At 48.3% G+C, this 15,229-nt stretch overlaps 1 protein-coding gene across 1 annotated transcript; it reads left to right on the top strand.

Moving 5' to 3' along the window:
- Positions 1 to 987: 987 nt before the first annotated feature.
- lancl2 (LanC lantibiotic synthetase component C-like 2 (bacterial)) lies at positions 988 to 14,108 on the top strand. The gene is made up of 9 exons (XM_084703839.1): positions 988 to 1,202; positions 3,406 to 3,523; positions 3,817 to 4,024; positions 5,367 to 5,514; positions 9,526 to 9,672; positions 11,487 to 11,669; positions 12,689 to 12,865; positions 13,100 to 13,172; positions 13,972 to 14,108. Exons 1-9 carry the CDS (start codon positions 1,035 to 1,037, stop codon positions 14,046 to 14,048), a joined length of 1,299 nt encoding a protein of 432 aa, XP_084559965.1. The 5' UTR covers positions 988 to 1,034; the 3' UTR covers positions 14,049 to 14,108.
- Positions 14,109 to 15,229: the final 1,121 nt, after the last annotated feature.

Raw genomic sequence — 15,229 nt, 5'->3', positions numbered from 1 at the left:
AGCGAGAGAGAGCAATATAGGGAGAGAGAAACCGAGAGAGAGAAGGAAAGGGGAGAGGGAGGGTGATTGTTGGACCGGTGGTCGGCTCCCTGCCTCCCTCCCGTTAATGTAACCTCCAGTCAGTCAACCAGTAGCATCGCTGAATTAAAAAACACTTTCATCTCATCGTCCGTGTGGAAAACGAAAAGCGGGAGCACGTCTCAAGATTCACACTATAGGATGCCTTTTAAATCATTCGGGATGTAGGCTATGAAACGTTTGTTTCGCGTATATTGAGCTTTATTTCTGAAAATTGATGCGGTCTTTGAATGGCTGAATCGGATAATGAAATCACAGAAACAAATGTGCTCTACTGAAATCGACCTGCTTTGACGACTGGTGGCGCTAGGCTATCGATGAAGCGCTTGGAAATTTGGGAAATGAATGTCATTTAGTAGGTTATCACGTATTGGTGAGTAGACTAATTTAGTTTTTTCTTTATAGTCCAGGCTATTCGTTCAGTGGATTGTTCACTTATGCTTCCTGCCCTGCATCACAAACTGCTTTAAACCATCCATAAGAGCCTATTAACGACTGTAGGCAAACATTTTTGGTGTGAGGTTACTTTGAAAGCAATTTCAAGCACTTGGCTTTTAAAGATTTGTAGGCTATAGCCTACTTTGGGATTTCGTTGTGATCAATGACATTATAGAGTCGTAAATTAATTAGGGCTATGTGAATTAAAGTTGACTGAATTAAAGTTTTTAAAAGTTAACTTGAAATAAACTATGATAATACAGGCTACATCTTTTTTGACCATAGGCCTATTGAGTTTTGTTAAGGCTAAGCGTTTATCCACAGGTGTCACCCTCTGTCCTAAAAACGCATACGTCTGAATAAAAACGCTTTACGATTGAGTATCTAATCATGGGCTACTGCTCTCTGCCCACAATGACTTTATTTCCTCAGATACCTCAACTGGAAATAATTTTGCGCTTTCTCGTCTGCCGTAACTGTGCGCCTCTACATTTTGGCCTGCTCGACTTGCCGTTGAAATGGGAGATAACATGTCCAAGCGCTTGAAACTGGTGTCTGCCACAGAAGCGGAGATGGAAGAGCGCTCATTTGTCAACCCCTACCCGGACTATGACCAGGGAGTCCTGACGTCTTCCAACTCAAGCACGGACAGTGACTCCAACGAGCTGTTTGATGCTAACGGAAAGGTTAGCAATTATAAAATAGATAGACTATTGATTACGTTTGTTCACGCTTACGTCTTTGTCTAGCTAACACACACTAGTTAGCTCTGCAACACATATTACAAGTTCTAGAGAATCTTTTCTGCCAAGTAATTATATCCAATTGTATTCTGTTCTCGAACAGCAGTAGCAAACTATTCAGAACTAAATATAACAGAAACGCTTTGGAATGATTAGGCCTAATTGGTCCGCTCCGACACACAACACACACGCACGCACACACGCATTCACTCCCACCGAGAACTTGGAACTTGCAGTTCTTGAACATCAGCTTCACAGAATACGTCTCTTTTTCAATATTTGTTCTGCAAGAACCTTTGTAGCATTACCTAACACAAATACCTACAAGGCTAATACACAAGACACCACTCAGTACAAGAACATAGTCATGGTGTAGCCGAGGGATCAGAAGCTAGCATCTCCTTGGATCTTGGTTGGAGGGCAGATGATTCAGGGAGGAGGCTGGAGGCCTTGCTCTGGCCTTTACCCACTGAGGAATTGAAGTGACACAATTAACTACAGCGCCCTTTGGGGGGGGGGGGGGTAATGTATTTTCTCCTAATGAGGTCTTGGTGTGAATCGGCCTCGGTCTGCTCAGTAGCACACAATGCAAGGCTGTGAATCATCCGGGCCATTCTGACTAACAGTCTCTCTGCATTGTGCAATAATCTAATAGAGCCGAGGGCTTTTATTTCTGGGCTATAGATAGCCCTGATAAGTCCCCATTCTCCCTTAAAGTTATGGAATACTATGTGAGGTCAACTAGCTTTGCCCTGTGGAAACAGCACAGGCTTTTTGAATACAGTGTCTGGCCCAGCATGGATTGATCTTTTGATCTTCATCAGCAACGCAGCACAGATAAATCTAGTATCTACCCTTCCCTCTGTTCAAGGGAACAATGGAAGCAGTTTGTTTTGGTACTATCCCTTTCATGTGAACACACCAGAACATCAACATAAGTCATTGCAGCATATCTCTCTCTCTCTCTCTCTCTCTCTCTCTCTCTCCCCCTCCCTCCCTTTTCTCTCTCTCTTCATATATCTTCCTTTGCTACTTCCCCGTCCCTATTAGCAGGATTCGAATTACGGGGGGGTTTGACCCCCCTAATTAAGACTTGGACCCCCCCAAAAGAAGTAAAAACAACAGGTCGGGGGGGTTGATACATTCATATATCGTTCTTACCTGTAATTGTAACCCCCCCCCCCTCCTGCAATTGTCATTGTATAATTCACACTCTGCCTATTAGAATGTAGCTGTGAAGCAGTGCGGCAGAAGCGGCGCCATCTCTTGATCTCAGTCACTTGTCACAGAATTGCAATGAAAGCGTAAAGGTACATGACTGCATTCCACTAGGGGAGTCAGGCACACACACACACACACACACTGTGTCAGTCAGTGCTGAGGCACCCCCCCCCCCCCCCCCCCAATCGCGGCCCAGTGCAGCGGAGGAGCAGAGAATCTGCAGATTGGATCTGCATCAGAGGAGAACGGCTGCTAAGCTCACTGTAGCTGGTTCGCTGTCCTCCCTGGGTGGGGGAGGGGGGACTTGGGGGGCTCTAGGTGATACACTGTCGATCCAGAGTTGTAGATGGGGCTCAAGGGGGGGTTGCTGTCTATGGTGTGACTCTGCGACCTGTGTAAGATTGGTGTGTCTCTAAGATGTGGATTGAGTGGTTTGTGTGTGTGTGTGACTCCCAGTCCTGTTCATTAGAGAGGGTTGTGGGACTGTACTGACAGGTAGAGCTCTGTGCTTTCTCATCACCACTCAGCTCACACACCTACACAAACACACACAGACAGTACTGTAACACACACTCATACAGCAACACACACCGTCAACAAACACAACACATACACCAACACACACATACTGCCTACTAACACATACTGTACAGTCTCTCTCTCACACACACACACACATATATAAACACACACACACACTGTAACACACAAACACACATCCAGACTGCTACTGGGTCTCTAAACCTGACGTTTGGCTATCTCTGAGCTCTCCACTCCCTCGCCTGTCTGCTCTACAGAGACACACACACACAGACACACTCACATGCACACACACAGACACACTCACATGCACACACACACAGCTGTTGGAGGTGTGTAGGGCTCATGAGCATCTTGATGGTACATGTATTGATTCTCTGTGTAGATCAGTGAAGCGTTCCAGAAGAGGGTGCAGAACAAGATCAAAGACCTTCTCCAGCAGATAGAGGAGGGCCTGAAGACCGCAGACCCCCATGACTTCTCCACCTACACTGGCTGGACAGGTCTGCACCTGACCCCCTCCCCCATCCTCATCTGAACCCTCTGCCCCCCACCGCTTTTCCACCAACACTGGTCAGCAACACAAATCAAGGTCCAATCAATTTGATTTGAACAGCCTTTTTTTCTAAGCCACATCACAGAGGGCTTCACATACGCCCGTAGAACTACACCTAAACCTACCCAACCTCTCACACACAGTTCAGTGTGCTACCCCCTCTGCTACTCCCGTGAAAACAGGGTTTCCAGGGTGAGTGAATGGTCTGTGTTACCACCCGTGTTCTTGTTCTCACCCCAGGCATCGCCCTGCTGTACCTGCAGCTGCACCGCGTCACCCGCGAGGCCTCCCACCTGCAGAGGGCGCTGGACTACGTGAAGCGGACCCTCAGGAACCTGAACGGCCGGCGTGTCACCTTCCTGTGCGGGGACGCGGGGCCGCTGGCCGTGGCGGCCGTGGTCCACCACCGCCTCAGCAACCACACCGACTCCCAGGACTGCATCGCTAAGTATGGGCTGCGAGCTAGCGCTTCACCTAGCACGCTACCTACCTACCTGAGGAGCTAACTAATGAAGTAGCTGATGCTAACTGGTACAGACTAGAGGTCCCGAGGTCTGTGTATTTCTTCCTGAAGTTCCGGAAGTCTCCCGTACTCGTACTATATAGAATATCCCTGTATTCAATCATTTTGCTGAGCAAGCAAGCAAGAGGCATTGCGAGAAAGCAACAGAGAAAGCGTCCCGATAGGTCTACTCCGCACAAAAAAGGTTGTCAGTTGTCCCTCTGTGCAGGCTTTACAGTTGATCTCTCCCTCCTTGGGGAGGGGTTGAGGTCTGCTTCAGTCTCGTGTCACCTCCAGGTGTGTGTCACCCCCTCCTCTCTCTGTCTCGTTTACGCCTCCCTCAGTTCCATCGTCGGGCTGGAAGCGGTAATCCAGCTGTGGCTGTCTGTGTCGTCACGTCTGTGTTCCTGTAATTCCTCAATCAGGATGCTGTAATCTCCGCCCAGCCTGTCTGCAGACAGTGTGTGGCTGGCTAGCACCTGGCTAGCCTGGGAAGTGTTAACATACGTGATACTGCCCAGCAAAACCTGCCTCTGGCACTGGCCCTCTCTGGCTAGCCTTGTTAGCACGGTAGACTCACAGTAGACTAGCTAGCGAGCAGATGAAAAACTAAAAGCAAAGTTTATTTGTCACATACTCCAACCAACAGGTATGATGTGCTTGTTAGTAGCCTAATATATTGTGTTTATGATAGTGACGCACTTTAGCTCAGGTTAGCAGTTGTAAACATGTGAATGATACAGTAGGCTAGCCTGTGGAGAAGCCAGTACAGTATGGAGGCCAGCCACTGTGGTGGGGTGGTTAGCGTGCTAGCTTGCCTAGCTATGCTAGCGTGATGATAATGCAGCTCTGGTTGATCCTCTCCTGGAGCTCTCAGTATGGGGTTGGTGATGTTACTGTAATCTGTAATCTCTCAGCTTCCCTCATCCTCTCCTTCTTCCTCATGCCTGCCCAGTCTCCATCACTTTCTGTGTGCGCACGTGTGAGGGTGTGTGTGGAAGGCGGTGGGGTGGATTTTGTGTCTCTCAGGATGGAGACATTTTTGAAGTTCAATCCAGGTTCTCTCTCTCTCTCTCTCTCTCTCTCTCTCTCTCTGTATCTCTCTCTCTCTCTCTCTCTCTCTCTCTCTCTCTCTCTCTCAGCCTATCTTTTTTTATTCTACTGTATATGGGGCACACAGAAGTTAAAATCAGCAGAGGAATATTAATTTATGTTATCCTTTGTTTGTGTGTTTGTGTGTCTGCTTGCTTGCGTGTGTGTGTGTGTGTGTGTGTGTGTGTGTCTCCAGACTGTTGCAGCTCCAGAGAGCAGTGTTGAGCCCAGACTCTGAGGTGCCAGATGAGCTGCTGTATGGGCGAGCGGGCTATCTCTACGCTCTGCTCTACGTCAACAAGGAGATCAGCCCCAACACTGTGGATGAGGGCACCATCACCAAGGTAACGCGCACAAACACACACACACACACACACACGCTGAAACCCAACTTACCGTATTTTTCTATAAACTGCTCCGGAGTATAAGTTGCATCAGTTAAAAAATTGTGTTATGAAGAGGGAAAAAACATAAATAAGTTGCACTGGACTATAAATTGCATTTATTTAGAAATTGATTGAACAAAATCCAAGACAAAGAACAGACATTTAATCTGGAAAGGCAAGTTATTCAACTACACAATAGCACACAGAACAACAGGCTGAATCGGTGTCCGGTAGGTTAACGTTATTAACAGTTAACAGTTATTCAGCTACACAATAGCATAAAGAACATACCTGGGAAGCTGAAAAGGCTAAATTACAAGCAAGTTACCGGTAAACTAGTTCAGCAAGCTCCCAATCTCATTTACATCACTGAATCCGTTGAACTCGTTGCTTCATTTCGGTCAGTATGAATTAACATTTATAAACATGTTAAATTATATATATTTTTGATATATAAGTCGCACCTGACTATAAGTAGCAGGACCAGCCAAACTATGAAAAAAAGTGTGACTTATAGTCCGGAAAATACGGTAGTATTAAACCACTTGTTGCATATCTTTTTTTTCCATAGTTAGAGTTCAGATTTGGTTCTAAATCCAGGGCAGAGTTTTTTGTTGTGTGAGTGTGTGAGAGAGAGAGAGAGAGAGAGAGCAGGGAGGAAAAGGGAGGGAGGATATGGAGGATCTTTTTATCTTTGCCCTGGCATCATACCAAGGGGCCATCTGGTATCGTAGCTTCTGTAGCGCTGACTGCAAGAGTGCTTGTATGCGGGCATGCTTGTCTCGGTGTTTCAGAAAGCGGACATGACAAAGTCAGATGTCTGTCTCCTGTCTCCACAGGCCTCCATAGTAACATGTACCTGCTTTATCTGTTCTCCACTGAGGCCCAACTCAGGCTTCTGGAAGGAATTGAATTCTGATGGATTGTATAATATAACCTTTCCATAGAAAAGCTGCTATCAACTCCCATGTTAAACACACACACACACGCACAACACAAATGTTCACACATACCTACACATATGCACAAACACACCCACACATCCACTTGCTTAACAAAATGACAAATGGTTCATTAAGAATGATAACAAATACTAGTCTCAGTCGGCCAGTTCCGCCTCCTCTCCTATTAATTCTGGATAGAAACAAGCAATGTTTCAGCATCTGGGGAGTTAGAAGAGGTATTTGTCAGAACTAATGTCAGTGTTTTTCTTCTTAGAGAACTTTACCTTGAGGCATTCCTAAACGGTGACTGTAAAGGCTTAGCTTTGTTGTAGGTTTTGATGTTTTTAGTGTTTCTCTGAACGGCGGGTTTCTCTAGTGAGAAAGCTTTGCTGACTGTCGCAAGGTCCCTCGCTATCACACACTCACACACACACACACACATTCATACACACACGCATAAAATATGCTTGAAGCTCCTCCAGTTTGGAATGCAAGATTCTGTCTCCGACTGACAGCTTAGAGAGGGTGTGTGTGTGTGCGTTTGCGTGCTTGCGTGTGCAGCATTGTTTGTTTGTGTGCGCATGCGACCGTTCAGACTGAAAGAGAAGAGTCGACGTTCCCAGCCGTACGGTGTGTTATGCGTTAACAGAGCATGACAGCTGTAGTACTGCGGAGCAGGATGCTGGTAGAGTCCAAGCCTGCAACCTCAGAGCAGCAGGAGTCTGGGGCTGTGCTCCTGTGCCCTGTCCTCATCTGCTTAGCTCTTCCAAACCACTCTGGAGTGTTTCCTATCTCCAGCTAGTATGTGTCCTATCCTCAGCTAGTATGTGTCCTATCCTCAGCTAGTATGTGTCCTATCCTCAGCTAGTATGTGTCCTATCCTCAGCTAGTATGTGTCCTATCCTCAGCTAGTATGTGTCCTATCCTCAGCTAGTATGTGTCCTATCCCCAGCTTGCGTGTGTCCTATCCCTAGCTTGCGTGTGTCCTATCCCCAGCTAGCGTGTGTCCTATCTCCAGCTAGCGTGTGTCCTATCTCCAGCTAGCATGTGTCCTATCTCCAGCTAGCATGTGTCCTATCTCTAGCTAGCATGTGTCCTATCTCCAGCTAGCATGTGTCCTATCCTCAGCTAGCGTGTGTCCTATCCTAGCGTGCTCCAGGTATCTGCTAGCTCAGCCCAGTCCCTCTGGGAGCTGCAGGCTGTTTGTTTGCCGGCCAAGGCGAGTTGTTGATTAATTAGCTCTCTAAACAAATTCATTCTAGCTAAATGATATCGCCTCTCCTTCGGGGGCTTTGTGCCGATAGCTGATGAGACTTTAGATGTGTGTGTTACTAAAATTAGACTAGGAATGGAAGGGACTGTGAAGTGAAAGTCTTTAGGTTGTGTGTGTGCACGTGTGGTTTGTTCAAGGGAACAAGCTTTTGTATGTCTTGGACACCAAAGGGATTTGGAACTGAACTGTTGGAATGATAAAACAAATGGTGCATTGGAAGATTAGAGGTTCGCTGACTTGTTTGTTTTCCAACACAGTTCGGCAGATTAATCTGGATATGAAAACACGGTTCATTTCTTTATTTAGGGAGAGAGGGGATTGGAGAGATGCTTGTGACCTTTTTTTTTAATGCTGGGCCAAACTGTTGGTCCCATTCAGAACTGGACTACACTTCCTGAAACTGACCACCCTAGGGGGAGAGGGAAGGGGGGAGAGAGTGGGGGGGGGTGTCAGTCTTCCGTTTTTTTTGTCTCCTGGTTCTCTGTCTCAGGGGATTGTGACTGCTGAGCAAAAGTGGGAGGGAGACTGGAGCATGAGGGAGAGAGAGCAAGAGAGAGAGGAGGGAGAGAGAGGCAGTACTGCTGCAGCGGCCCCTCCCTAGTGACAGAGCGGCTTTACAGCCAGCCCTCGTTCATTTCTTCCCTCGCTCTCTGCCAGAGATCCCTACCGCCTCTCTCGCTTCTTTCCAGATCTTTCTTCTTCAGCATAGCAGCAGTGGTTGCCTATAGGCCCCTCTCTTTACTGCCTCCCCTCGTCATCTCTCTGTTTACAACCCTTTCCTCTCCCCACCCTCTCTCTTCTCCTTCCTCCTTCCTGCCCCTCTCACCCCACCATCCTCCAAGCCTCATCAGATGGGACTTATGCCCTAAGTTCACTTAAAGGAAATCCATATCTGTGCTTTCCTCCTTAAATCGACTGAACCCCACCATTTAACCTGGACTGTTGTCTCGTCAGGGGTTCTGTGGCCAGGGCCTGCTTGCATGAGCCCGCATGCTTCCATCAGTAAGCCTCGGAGCTTAGTTTCATGAAACCCTTTAAGCTTAGCTTGACCCCTTCCACATCATACCCCGCTGCTCTGTGTCAATTGCCTGCTCTCTGCATACATGCGTCTATTCTCCCTGATCTCACTAAGCAGTCACAGCTGTTTAGAGGATAACTTGCTTTCACCTCTCCAGCGATGCTAGTTCAGAGGATGTCCAGGAAGGGAGCGAGGAGGGTGCAGTTTCAAGTATTCCAGACAACTCCAGCAGCTTGTAGGGAAATTATGCCCATGGTGCGAGTATATCAGATACTTTGACTTTCTAATTTAATATCCAAGAGGATGACTCAATAGTGAGTACATGTTTAAATCCAGCATAGTCACATGAATGAAGCATGTGACATACACTGGTGCCGTCATCATATTTGACTCACTGGTTCTGTAATCTGGCTCTAATCTGTGAAATCCTCAACACCGCGTGTGTTCAGATGAGGGTCGGCCTTGATTCCTGGAGAGGAGGGTGGATGAGAGGGAGAGATGGCGGGGGTGGCTGAGGGAGAGATGGGAAGGGAAAGACACGCAGATGTGGGTGGGAGGTAGTTATTACAGAGGGGGAGGGAGGGAGAAACAGAGTGAAAGATCACACAGTTGTCTAGGCTTTGTGTCTGCATATCGCAAATGTGTTTTTTTTTGCTAACTGTTCAACAAACCATACAACTCCCCTTCTTTTCTTTCTTTCTTTCCCTGCTCCCTTCATTCTCCCCTCCCTCCAGGTGGTGACAGCCATGGTGGAGTCAGGGAAGAACCTGTCTAGGGAGGAGAAGAAGACTGACAAATGCCCGCTGCTGTACGAGTGGCACCAAAAGCAGTACGTTGGTGCTGCCCACGGCCTGGCAGGCATCTACTACATGCTGATGCAGGTGGGCTGTGTGTGTGTGTGTGTGTGTGTGTGTGTGACTGTGCGTGTGTGACTGTGTGTGTGTGACAGTGTGTGTGTGTGTTTCATGTTTGTGAGCGGTAGTCATACACACACACACAGACAGACTGAGAGACCATTCAACCATGTGGTATTTTGGTTTAATCTGCATATGCACTCTTATGAAAGTAGTTTATCTTCGTCCCTGGTAGAGAGATATTTATCGCTCTACATTCAAATGATTACTAGACTCTCCCCTTTTAGCTCTGGAGGTCAGCAACATGTTAGCCCACTTCCCCACATGTGCAGTGCTGTATTGCTAGCATTCTTCTCCACATGTATCGTGCTAACGTGCTAGCATACCTCCCAACTGGAGTAATGCTTACATGCTAGCATCCTTCCCAACATGTCATGCTAAGGCAAGGCAAGTTTATTTATATAGCATAATTCATACACCGTGGTAATTCAATTTACTTCACATAAATACACAACAATGTGCTTCAAATAAATAAATACACAGTGGGAATACAATGTGTAAAAAATACATTTGAAATAAATAAATAAAAGCAAAAGGTGATCATCAAAACATGATCATAACAACAGTAAATTATAGGAAATAAAAGCATGAGAACATTAAGGCATAAAATAAATAAATAAGATTAATGAAATAAATAAAAACAGTAAAAGATATGAAATGAAAGCATAAAATGAATGCTAACATGCTAGCATTCTCCCACCCCACGTGCCATGACAACTGGAGTCATGCTAGCGTGCTAGCAATGGGACAGAGCTTTGTGGCTTGTCTGCTAACATGCTAACAGAGTGTTTACCTTTGGGCTTAGCAAGAGGCAACTTCCCCTGGGGGGCGAGGGAGACAGGCTGGAGCAGCAGCCCCCGGGCCCAGCACCAGCTTCCTGCTGCAGCTCCGTAGGCGTTTACTGCCAGGCAAATATTTGAGTTGTGCACAGAGCTGGTTGTACACAGAGAAAGGACAGCTAGCAAGCCAGAGATAATTGGGAATACATGTAGAGACAGCTGCTTAGGCTGGGAGCTGGTGTGTGTGTAGGTGTGTGTGTCAACCAAGGTGGGTCCATAAATTGACACTGAGAGAGAAAGCCTTGGTGTTCTTCTTGGTTGGTTGTGTTTGGGTCCAGAGCTCTTGCATAGATCCAGCCAAAACCCTGGATATACACCAACAGGACATGAATGATCCATTACTGCAACTATTGGTTCAGTCAGTTTCATTCAGGCGGGATGTGCATCCTCCAAAGACAAGATGTTGGACAAGATGTTGTTTTGAGGAGTGACTCTTTAAAACTCCCTATAGGCACTCCTCTTATCTCTTCTCCTCTCTGTTCTGGTATTCTCTTCTTTTCTCTCCTCCTCTTCACCTCTCCTCTGTTTACTGAGTGTGTTCTACCAGCAAGTCTCTCCTGGAACTTGGATATCTCAGAATAGTCTCTCTCCGCAGAGGACACATCAAAGAAAGAACATGCCATGAACTCTCTAACACGTCAACCCTGTCGTGTGTGGGGGTGCTTTATGTTGCGTGTTAAGAGCACTGAATACAGCCGAGTGCATCTTTATGGTTAAAAGCTACTTAGTGGCTGGATGTTTGTCTGAATGTGTCAACAGTTCTGTTAGCTTTTAGGGAAAAGACGGCGCAAATGAATCGGTCGTGAGTAAAATTGCAAACACCTAAAAGTTATGCTACAATGTACAGTATAGAGAAAAACGCCTAATTATCCCTCTCTTTCTGCCCCCCCTGCTTTCCTTCTCACTCCCCTCCTCCCTACCCCCCTGTCTCCCTCCCTCCAGCCAGGGTCGAAGGTTCATCAGAGCTTGCTGTCTGAGTTGGTCCGGCCCAGCATCGACTACGTCAGACACAAACGCTTCCGCTCAGGGAACTACCCGTCATCGCTAAGCAACGAGACCGACCGGCTAGTGCACTGGTGCCACGGTGCGCCAGGCGTGGTGCACATGCTCATCATGGCCCACAAGGTGTGTGTGTGTGTGTGGTCCTGTTTACCAAATGTCCTCACAAGTATAGTGAAACATGAACAACTTGGGCCCAGCAAAAGGGCCCCACGACTTCAAATGCTTTTTCTTTTTTAAGGGTTTTAGAGTTAGGGTTAGAATTATATTAAGGGTTAAGGATAGGGTTTGTGGTCAGAGATGAAATCATTTTGAATGGGAGTGAGTTTACAGGCCTCACTAGGATAGAAAAACAAACCTGTGTGTGTGTGTTGGTATGGACCTCTTCCTCAGTATTATGGCATATTGCTTCCACCCTAAAGGCATGCTGGAGGGAAGGTCATCAGATCACCATTCCTTGGCGCCAGGGAGCGAACACAAACACGGCAGTGTGGCCGCTATAGCTGAGCCACACTGCCACCTAGTGGGGATTCGGGGGAACGTTAATGCCTTTTGAATAACACACGGCTGTTATGGACCGTTTTACATCCTAGTTTTGACATGTTAGTCTTTTGCTTTTAATACCAATCTCATTTGCAGGGGGGGGTGTTTTGAAGGGTGGAAACAGTTTCTGCTGCTCTCAGCATGACTGCCTGGGAGCTGACTTGCACAAAAGGCTGAAACTCATGCTGTCTTGTTCACTACATCTCTCTCTCTCTCAGACACACACCCTGTGAAATGACTGGAGAAAAGAGGGGCCGCAGGGTGTGTGTGTGTGTGTGATAGAGAGGGAGAAACACACACATAAGCTGAGCAGAGAATTGCGGGATAGTGGGATAGTTGGAAGCAGAATTTCCTCCTTGCCATGTTAAACGCTCTTTCCTTTGACAAATGGCCTACTGCCTGCTATCAGTCACATGAGGGGCGCTATGAGGAGGGGCGCTTAACATCTCATCAGCCAAGAGGTTCACAGTATCACCCAAACGCTACGACGATAGCTTTAATATCCCCAAACCCCTATTTTGGATCATACACAGCTAGGAACACGCACACATGCACACACAGCTGAGAACACACATCCACATGTGCCCCCCCTCCCCGGCTAGGTGTTTAAGGAGGAGAAGTACCTGAAGGAGGCGCAGGAGTGCGGGGAGGTGATCTGGCAGCGAGGCCTCCTCAGGAAGGGCTACGGGCTCTGTCACGGCACCGCCGGGAATGGCTACACCTTCCTGTCCCTCTACCGCCTCACCCAGGACAGGAAACATCTCTACCGCGCCTGCAAGGTGTGTGTGTGTGCGTGTGTGCGTGCGTGTGTGTGGGGGGGGGGGGGGTGTGCCCATGCATCTGGGTGTGTGTGTGTCTGTGAGAACGCTTGTGACTGTGCTTGTATGTCTCTGTGTATGAGTGTGTGTGTGTGTTTGTGTCAGTCTGTGCGAGTGAGGCAAAAGAAACAGATTGGACTGTGTGTGTATGAATAGTTCCTCACTGTTCCTCACCAGACATCCCTTCTCTTGTAGTATGCCGAGTGGTGTTTGGACTACGGTACCCACGGCTGCAGGATCCCAGACCGGCCCTACTCGCTTTTCGAAGGTTCAAACTTTATTTAAACGTTTTGGCCAGACAACATGAACCTTTTCTTAGCATTCTCCCCTCAAATCTCCGAAACAATTGATATATCCACGCCGCTGTCTCTGATTTCAGCGACGAGGCTTTGCCCACCACCGACGTGTTCCCCCAGTAACTGAGCATGTTTGGGTAGCATGCAGGGCAGTGAACAATCATCAATCATCCATCATTTAGAGACCTTCCTCCAGAGAGAGACCAGGGGAGCGAGCAGAGAGCCGCAGTGGGGAGGGACCAGACTAATAAAAGTGTTTCTGTGACAGGCACGCAGGAAGAGGAGCGGGGGGGTGGGGGGGGGTTTGGCTGGGGGAGATGAAAGGCAAGTTAGTGTGGGGGGGGGGTTATCACAGAAGTGCATCAACAATGAGGATTGTGGAGGCGCATTGATGATGGCTATGTGTGTCGTGACTCAGCCCTGTTAGGGAGCACGGAGTGTTCCAGCGTAGCGGGGTCTGTCTGAGGTAAGACCAGGGTAGTGGGCACTCGTACAGCAGCAACACGGGCTGCGGCCAACACAGAGGAGTGCTCTGATTGGCCACCCACTGAGTGTCCTGCTGAGAGGGATCGCCGCACGCGCGCACACACACGATCTATGCCGCTCGTCGCCAAGGCAACCGGTTACTGCCCGCGTCAAGAGTGGCTTTGTGGGCCGTGATTGGTAGACTTGACACTTTCTGTTTGATTCAAGCTCATCCCAGAGCCCCCCCCCCCCCCACAGACACACAGAGCTGAGGTCGTTCCTGACGGTGTTCTCTTGATCCTCCAGGTATGGCGGGGGCGATCCACTACCTGTCAGAGCTCTCCCAGCCAGAGTCCTCCTGCTTCCCCGCCTTTGAACTCTGACCTGGGCCGCTAGGGGCTGGGACTGCCACCCCCCCCCGAGGGGAACTCTGGGGAGGAGGTGGGGGGTGGGTCGGGGGGGGATCTGTGAGATGGTGGAGCGGTGGACTCCATGGAGCCCTGGAGGTGAGGCAGGGCGCTCCCCTCTAGCTTGCCCGGGGAACGAAGCTGCCTCTGGGCCAGACCCCTGGACCGGACCCCTGACACCTCCACCCTCATAGGCATGGAAGCAAAAAAAAAAACACCCCAAGCCCTCTGCCTTTAATGCTATCAACGCCGCCTCTGTGTGTGTGTGCGTGTACCAAACTGTTGTGTATCAAAAACGGATGTTTCAATACCTTACAGTTCATGATTCTATGCATGTTTGTTCTGATTTGTCTATTGGTGCCTCATTCCTGTTTGTGACCCTTGTGACTACACTATATTCTATCATCCCAAGCTCTGCCCTACCTTCAACTACCCTACCATTTACCCTGTGCTTTTGCACTCATACCCCACTACTCTCTCTCTCACCCCACCTTGCCTCCCATGTGCTCCTTGTCTTCGTTTCCCCCCCATTCCCTCTAATTGTGTGTGCTTTCTTACCCTCTTCTACCCCTCTCTCCTCCTCCTCCTCTCTCTACCTGTCTGTCCCCAATGAGCGCGCAGCTATGTGACCTGGTACAGTGTTTTTGTCTTTGCATGGGATGTCAGAAGAAAAAAAGACCCCTAGAAATCGGCCTTGGATTGTGCCAGTGTGCGTCCTCGTACGTCAGTTAGTCCGTCCGTGCTGTGCCGTACTGAACTTCCCGAGGAAGCGTGGTTTGTGGTGCCCGTGTCTTCAGTGTCTCCGTCCACCTCTCTGTCTGGCCTGCAGCACCTGAACAGCGGCCTGGGGTTCGCTGTGAGAGCCACCACAGCGAACCCCAGGCCCAGATGAATGTTCCTGACCGGACGATAAACTTTCTGCAGGCACTGCGCCTCTTGAATCTGTGATTGCGACGGTGTCTTTAAAGGAAACTTTATCTCTCCTGCTTCCCCGACACACTAGCGCTTACAAAGCCAAGTCGTTTCATGCGAGGTTTGATATTGTTGGATTTGAATAAAGCTAAATAAAAAAGGCGATTCTGAAGCTTAATGTTTCAAACACCAGATCATATCACCAAACAGTACTACCTATGAATGCCAATGTGTGTCCCTGTATT

Source organism: Hypomesus nipponensis, chromosome 8 (genome assembly GCF_054491055.1).
Source record: "Hypomesus nipponensis isolate SF chromosome 8, ASM5449105v1, whole genome shotgun sequence".
Taxonomy (NCBI): Eukaryota; Metazoa; Chordata; class Actinopteri; order Osmeriformes; family Osmeridae; genus Hypomesus; species Hypomesus nipponensis.
This window is presented reverse-complemented; position numbering and strand designations above follow the sequence as displayed.

Coding starts and splice junctions, on each gene's coding strand:
- lancl2 (XM_084703839.1), top strand. CDS start 1,035: ATGGGAGATAACATGTCCAAGCGCTTGAAACTGGTGTCTGCCACAGAA. Junction 5,515..9,525: donor ATGAGGGCACCATCACCAAG/GTAACGCGCACA, acceptor CCCTCCCTCCAG/GTGGTGACAGCCATGGTGGA. Junction 13,173..13,971: donor GCCCTACTCGCTTTTCGAAG/GTTCAAACTTTA, acceptor TTGATCCTCCAG/GTATGGCGGGGGCGATCCAC.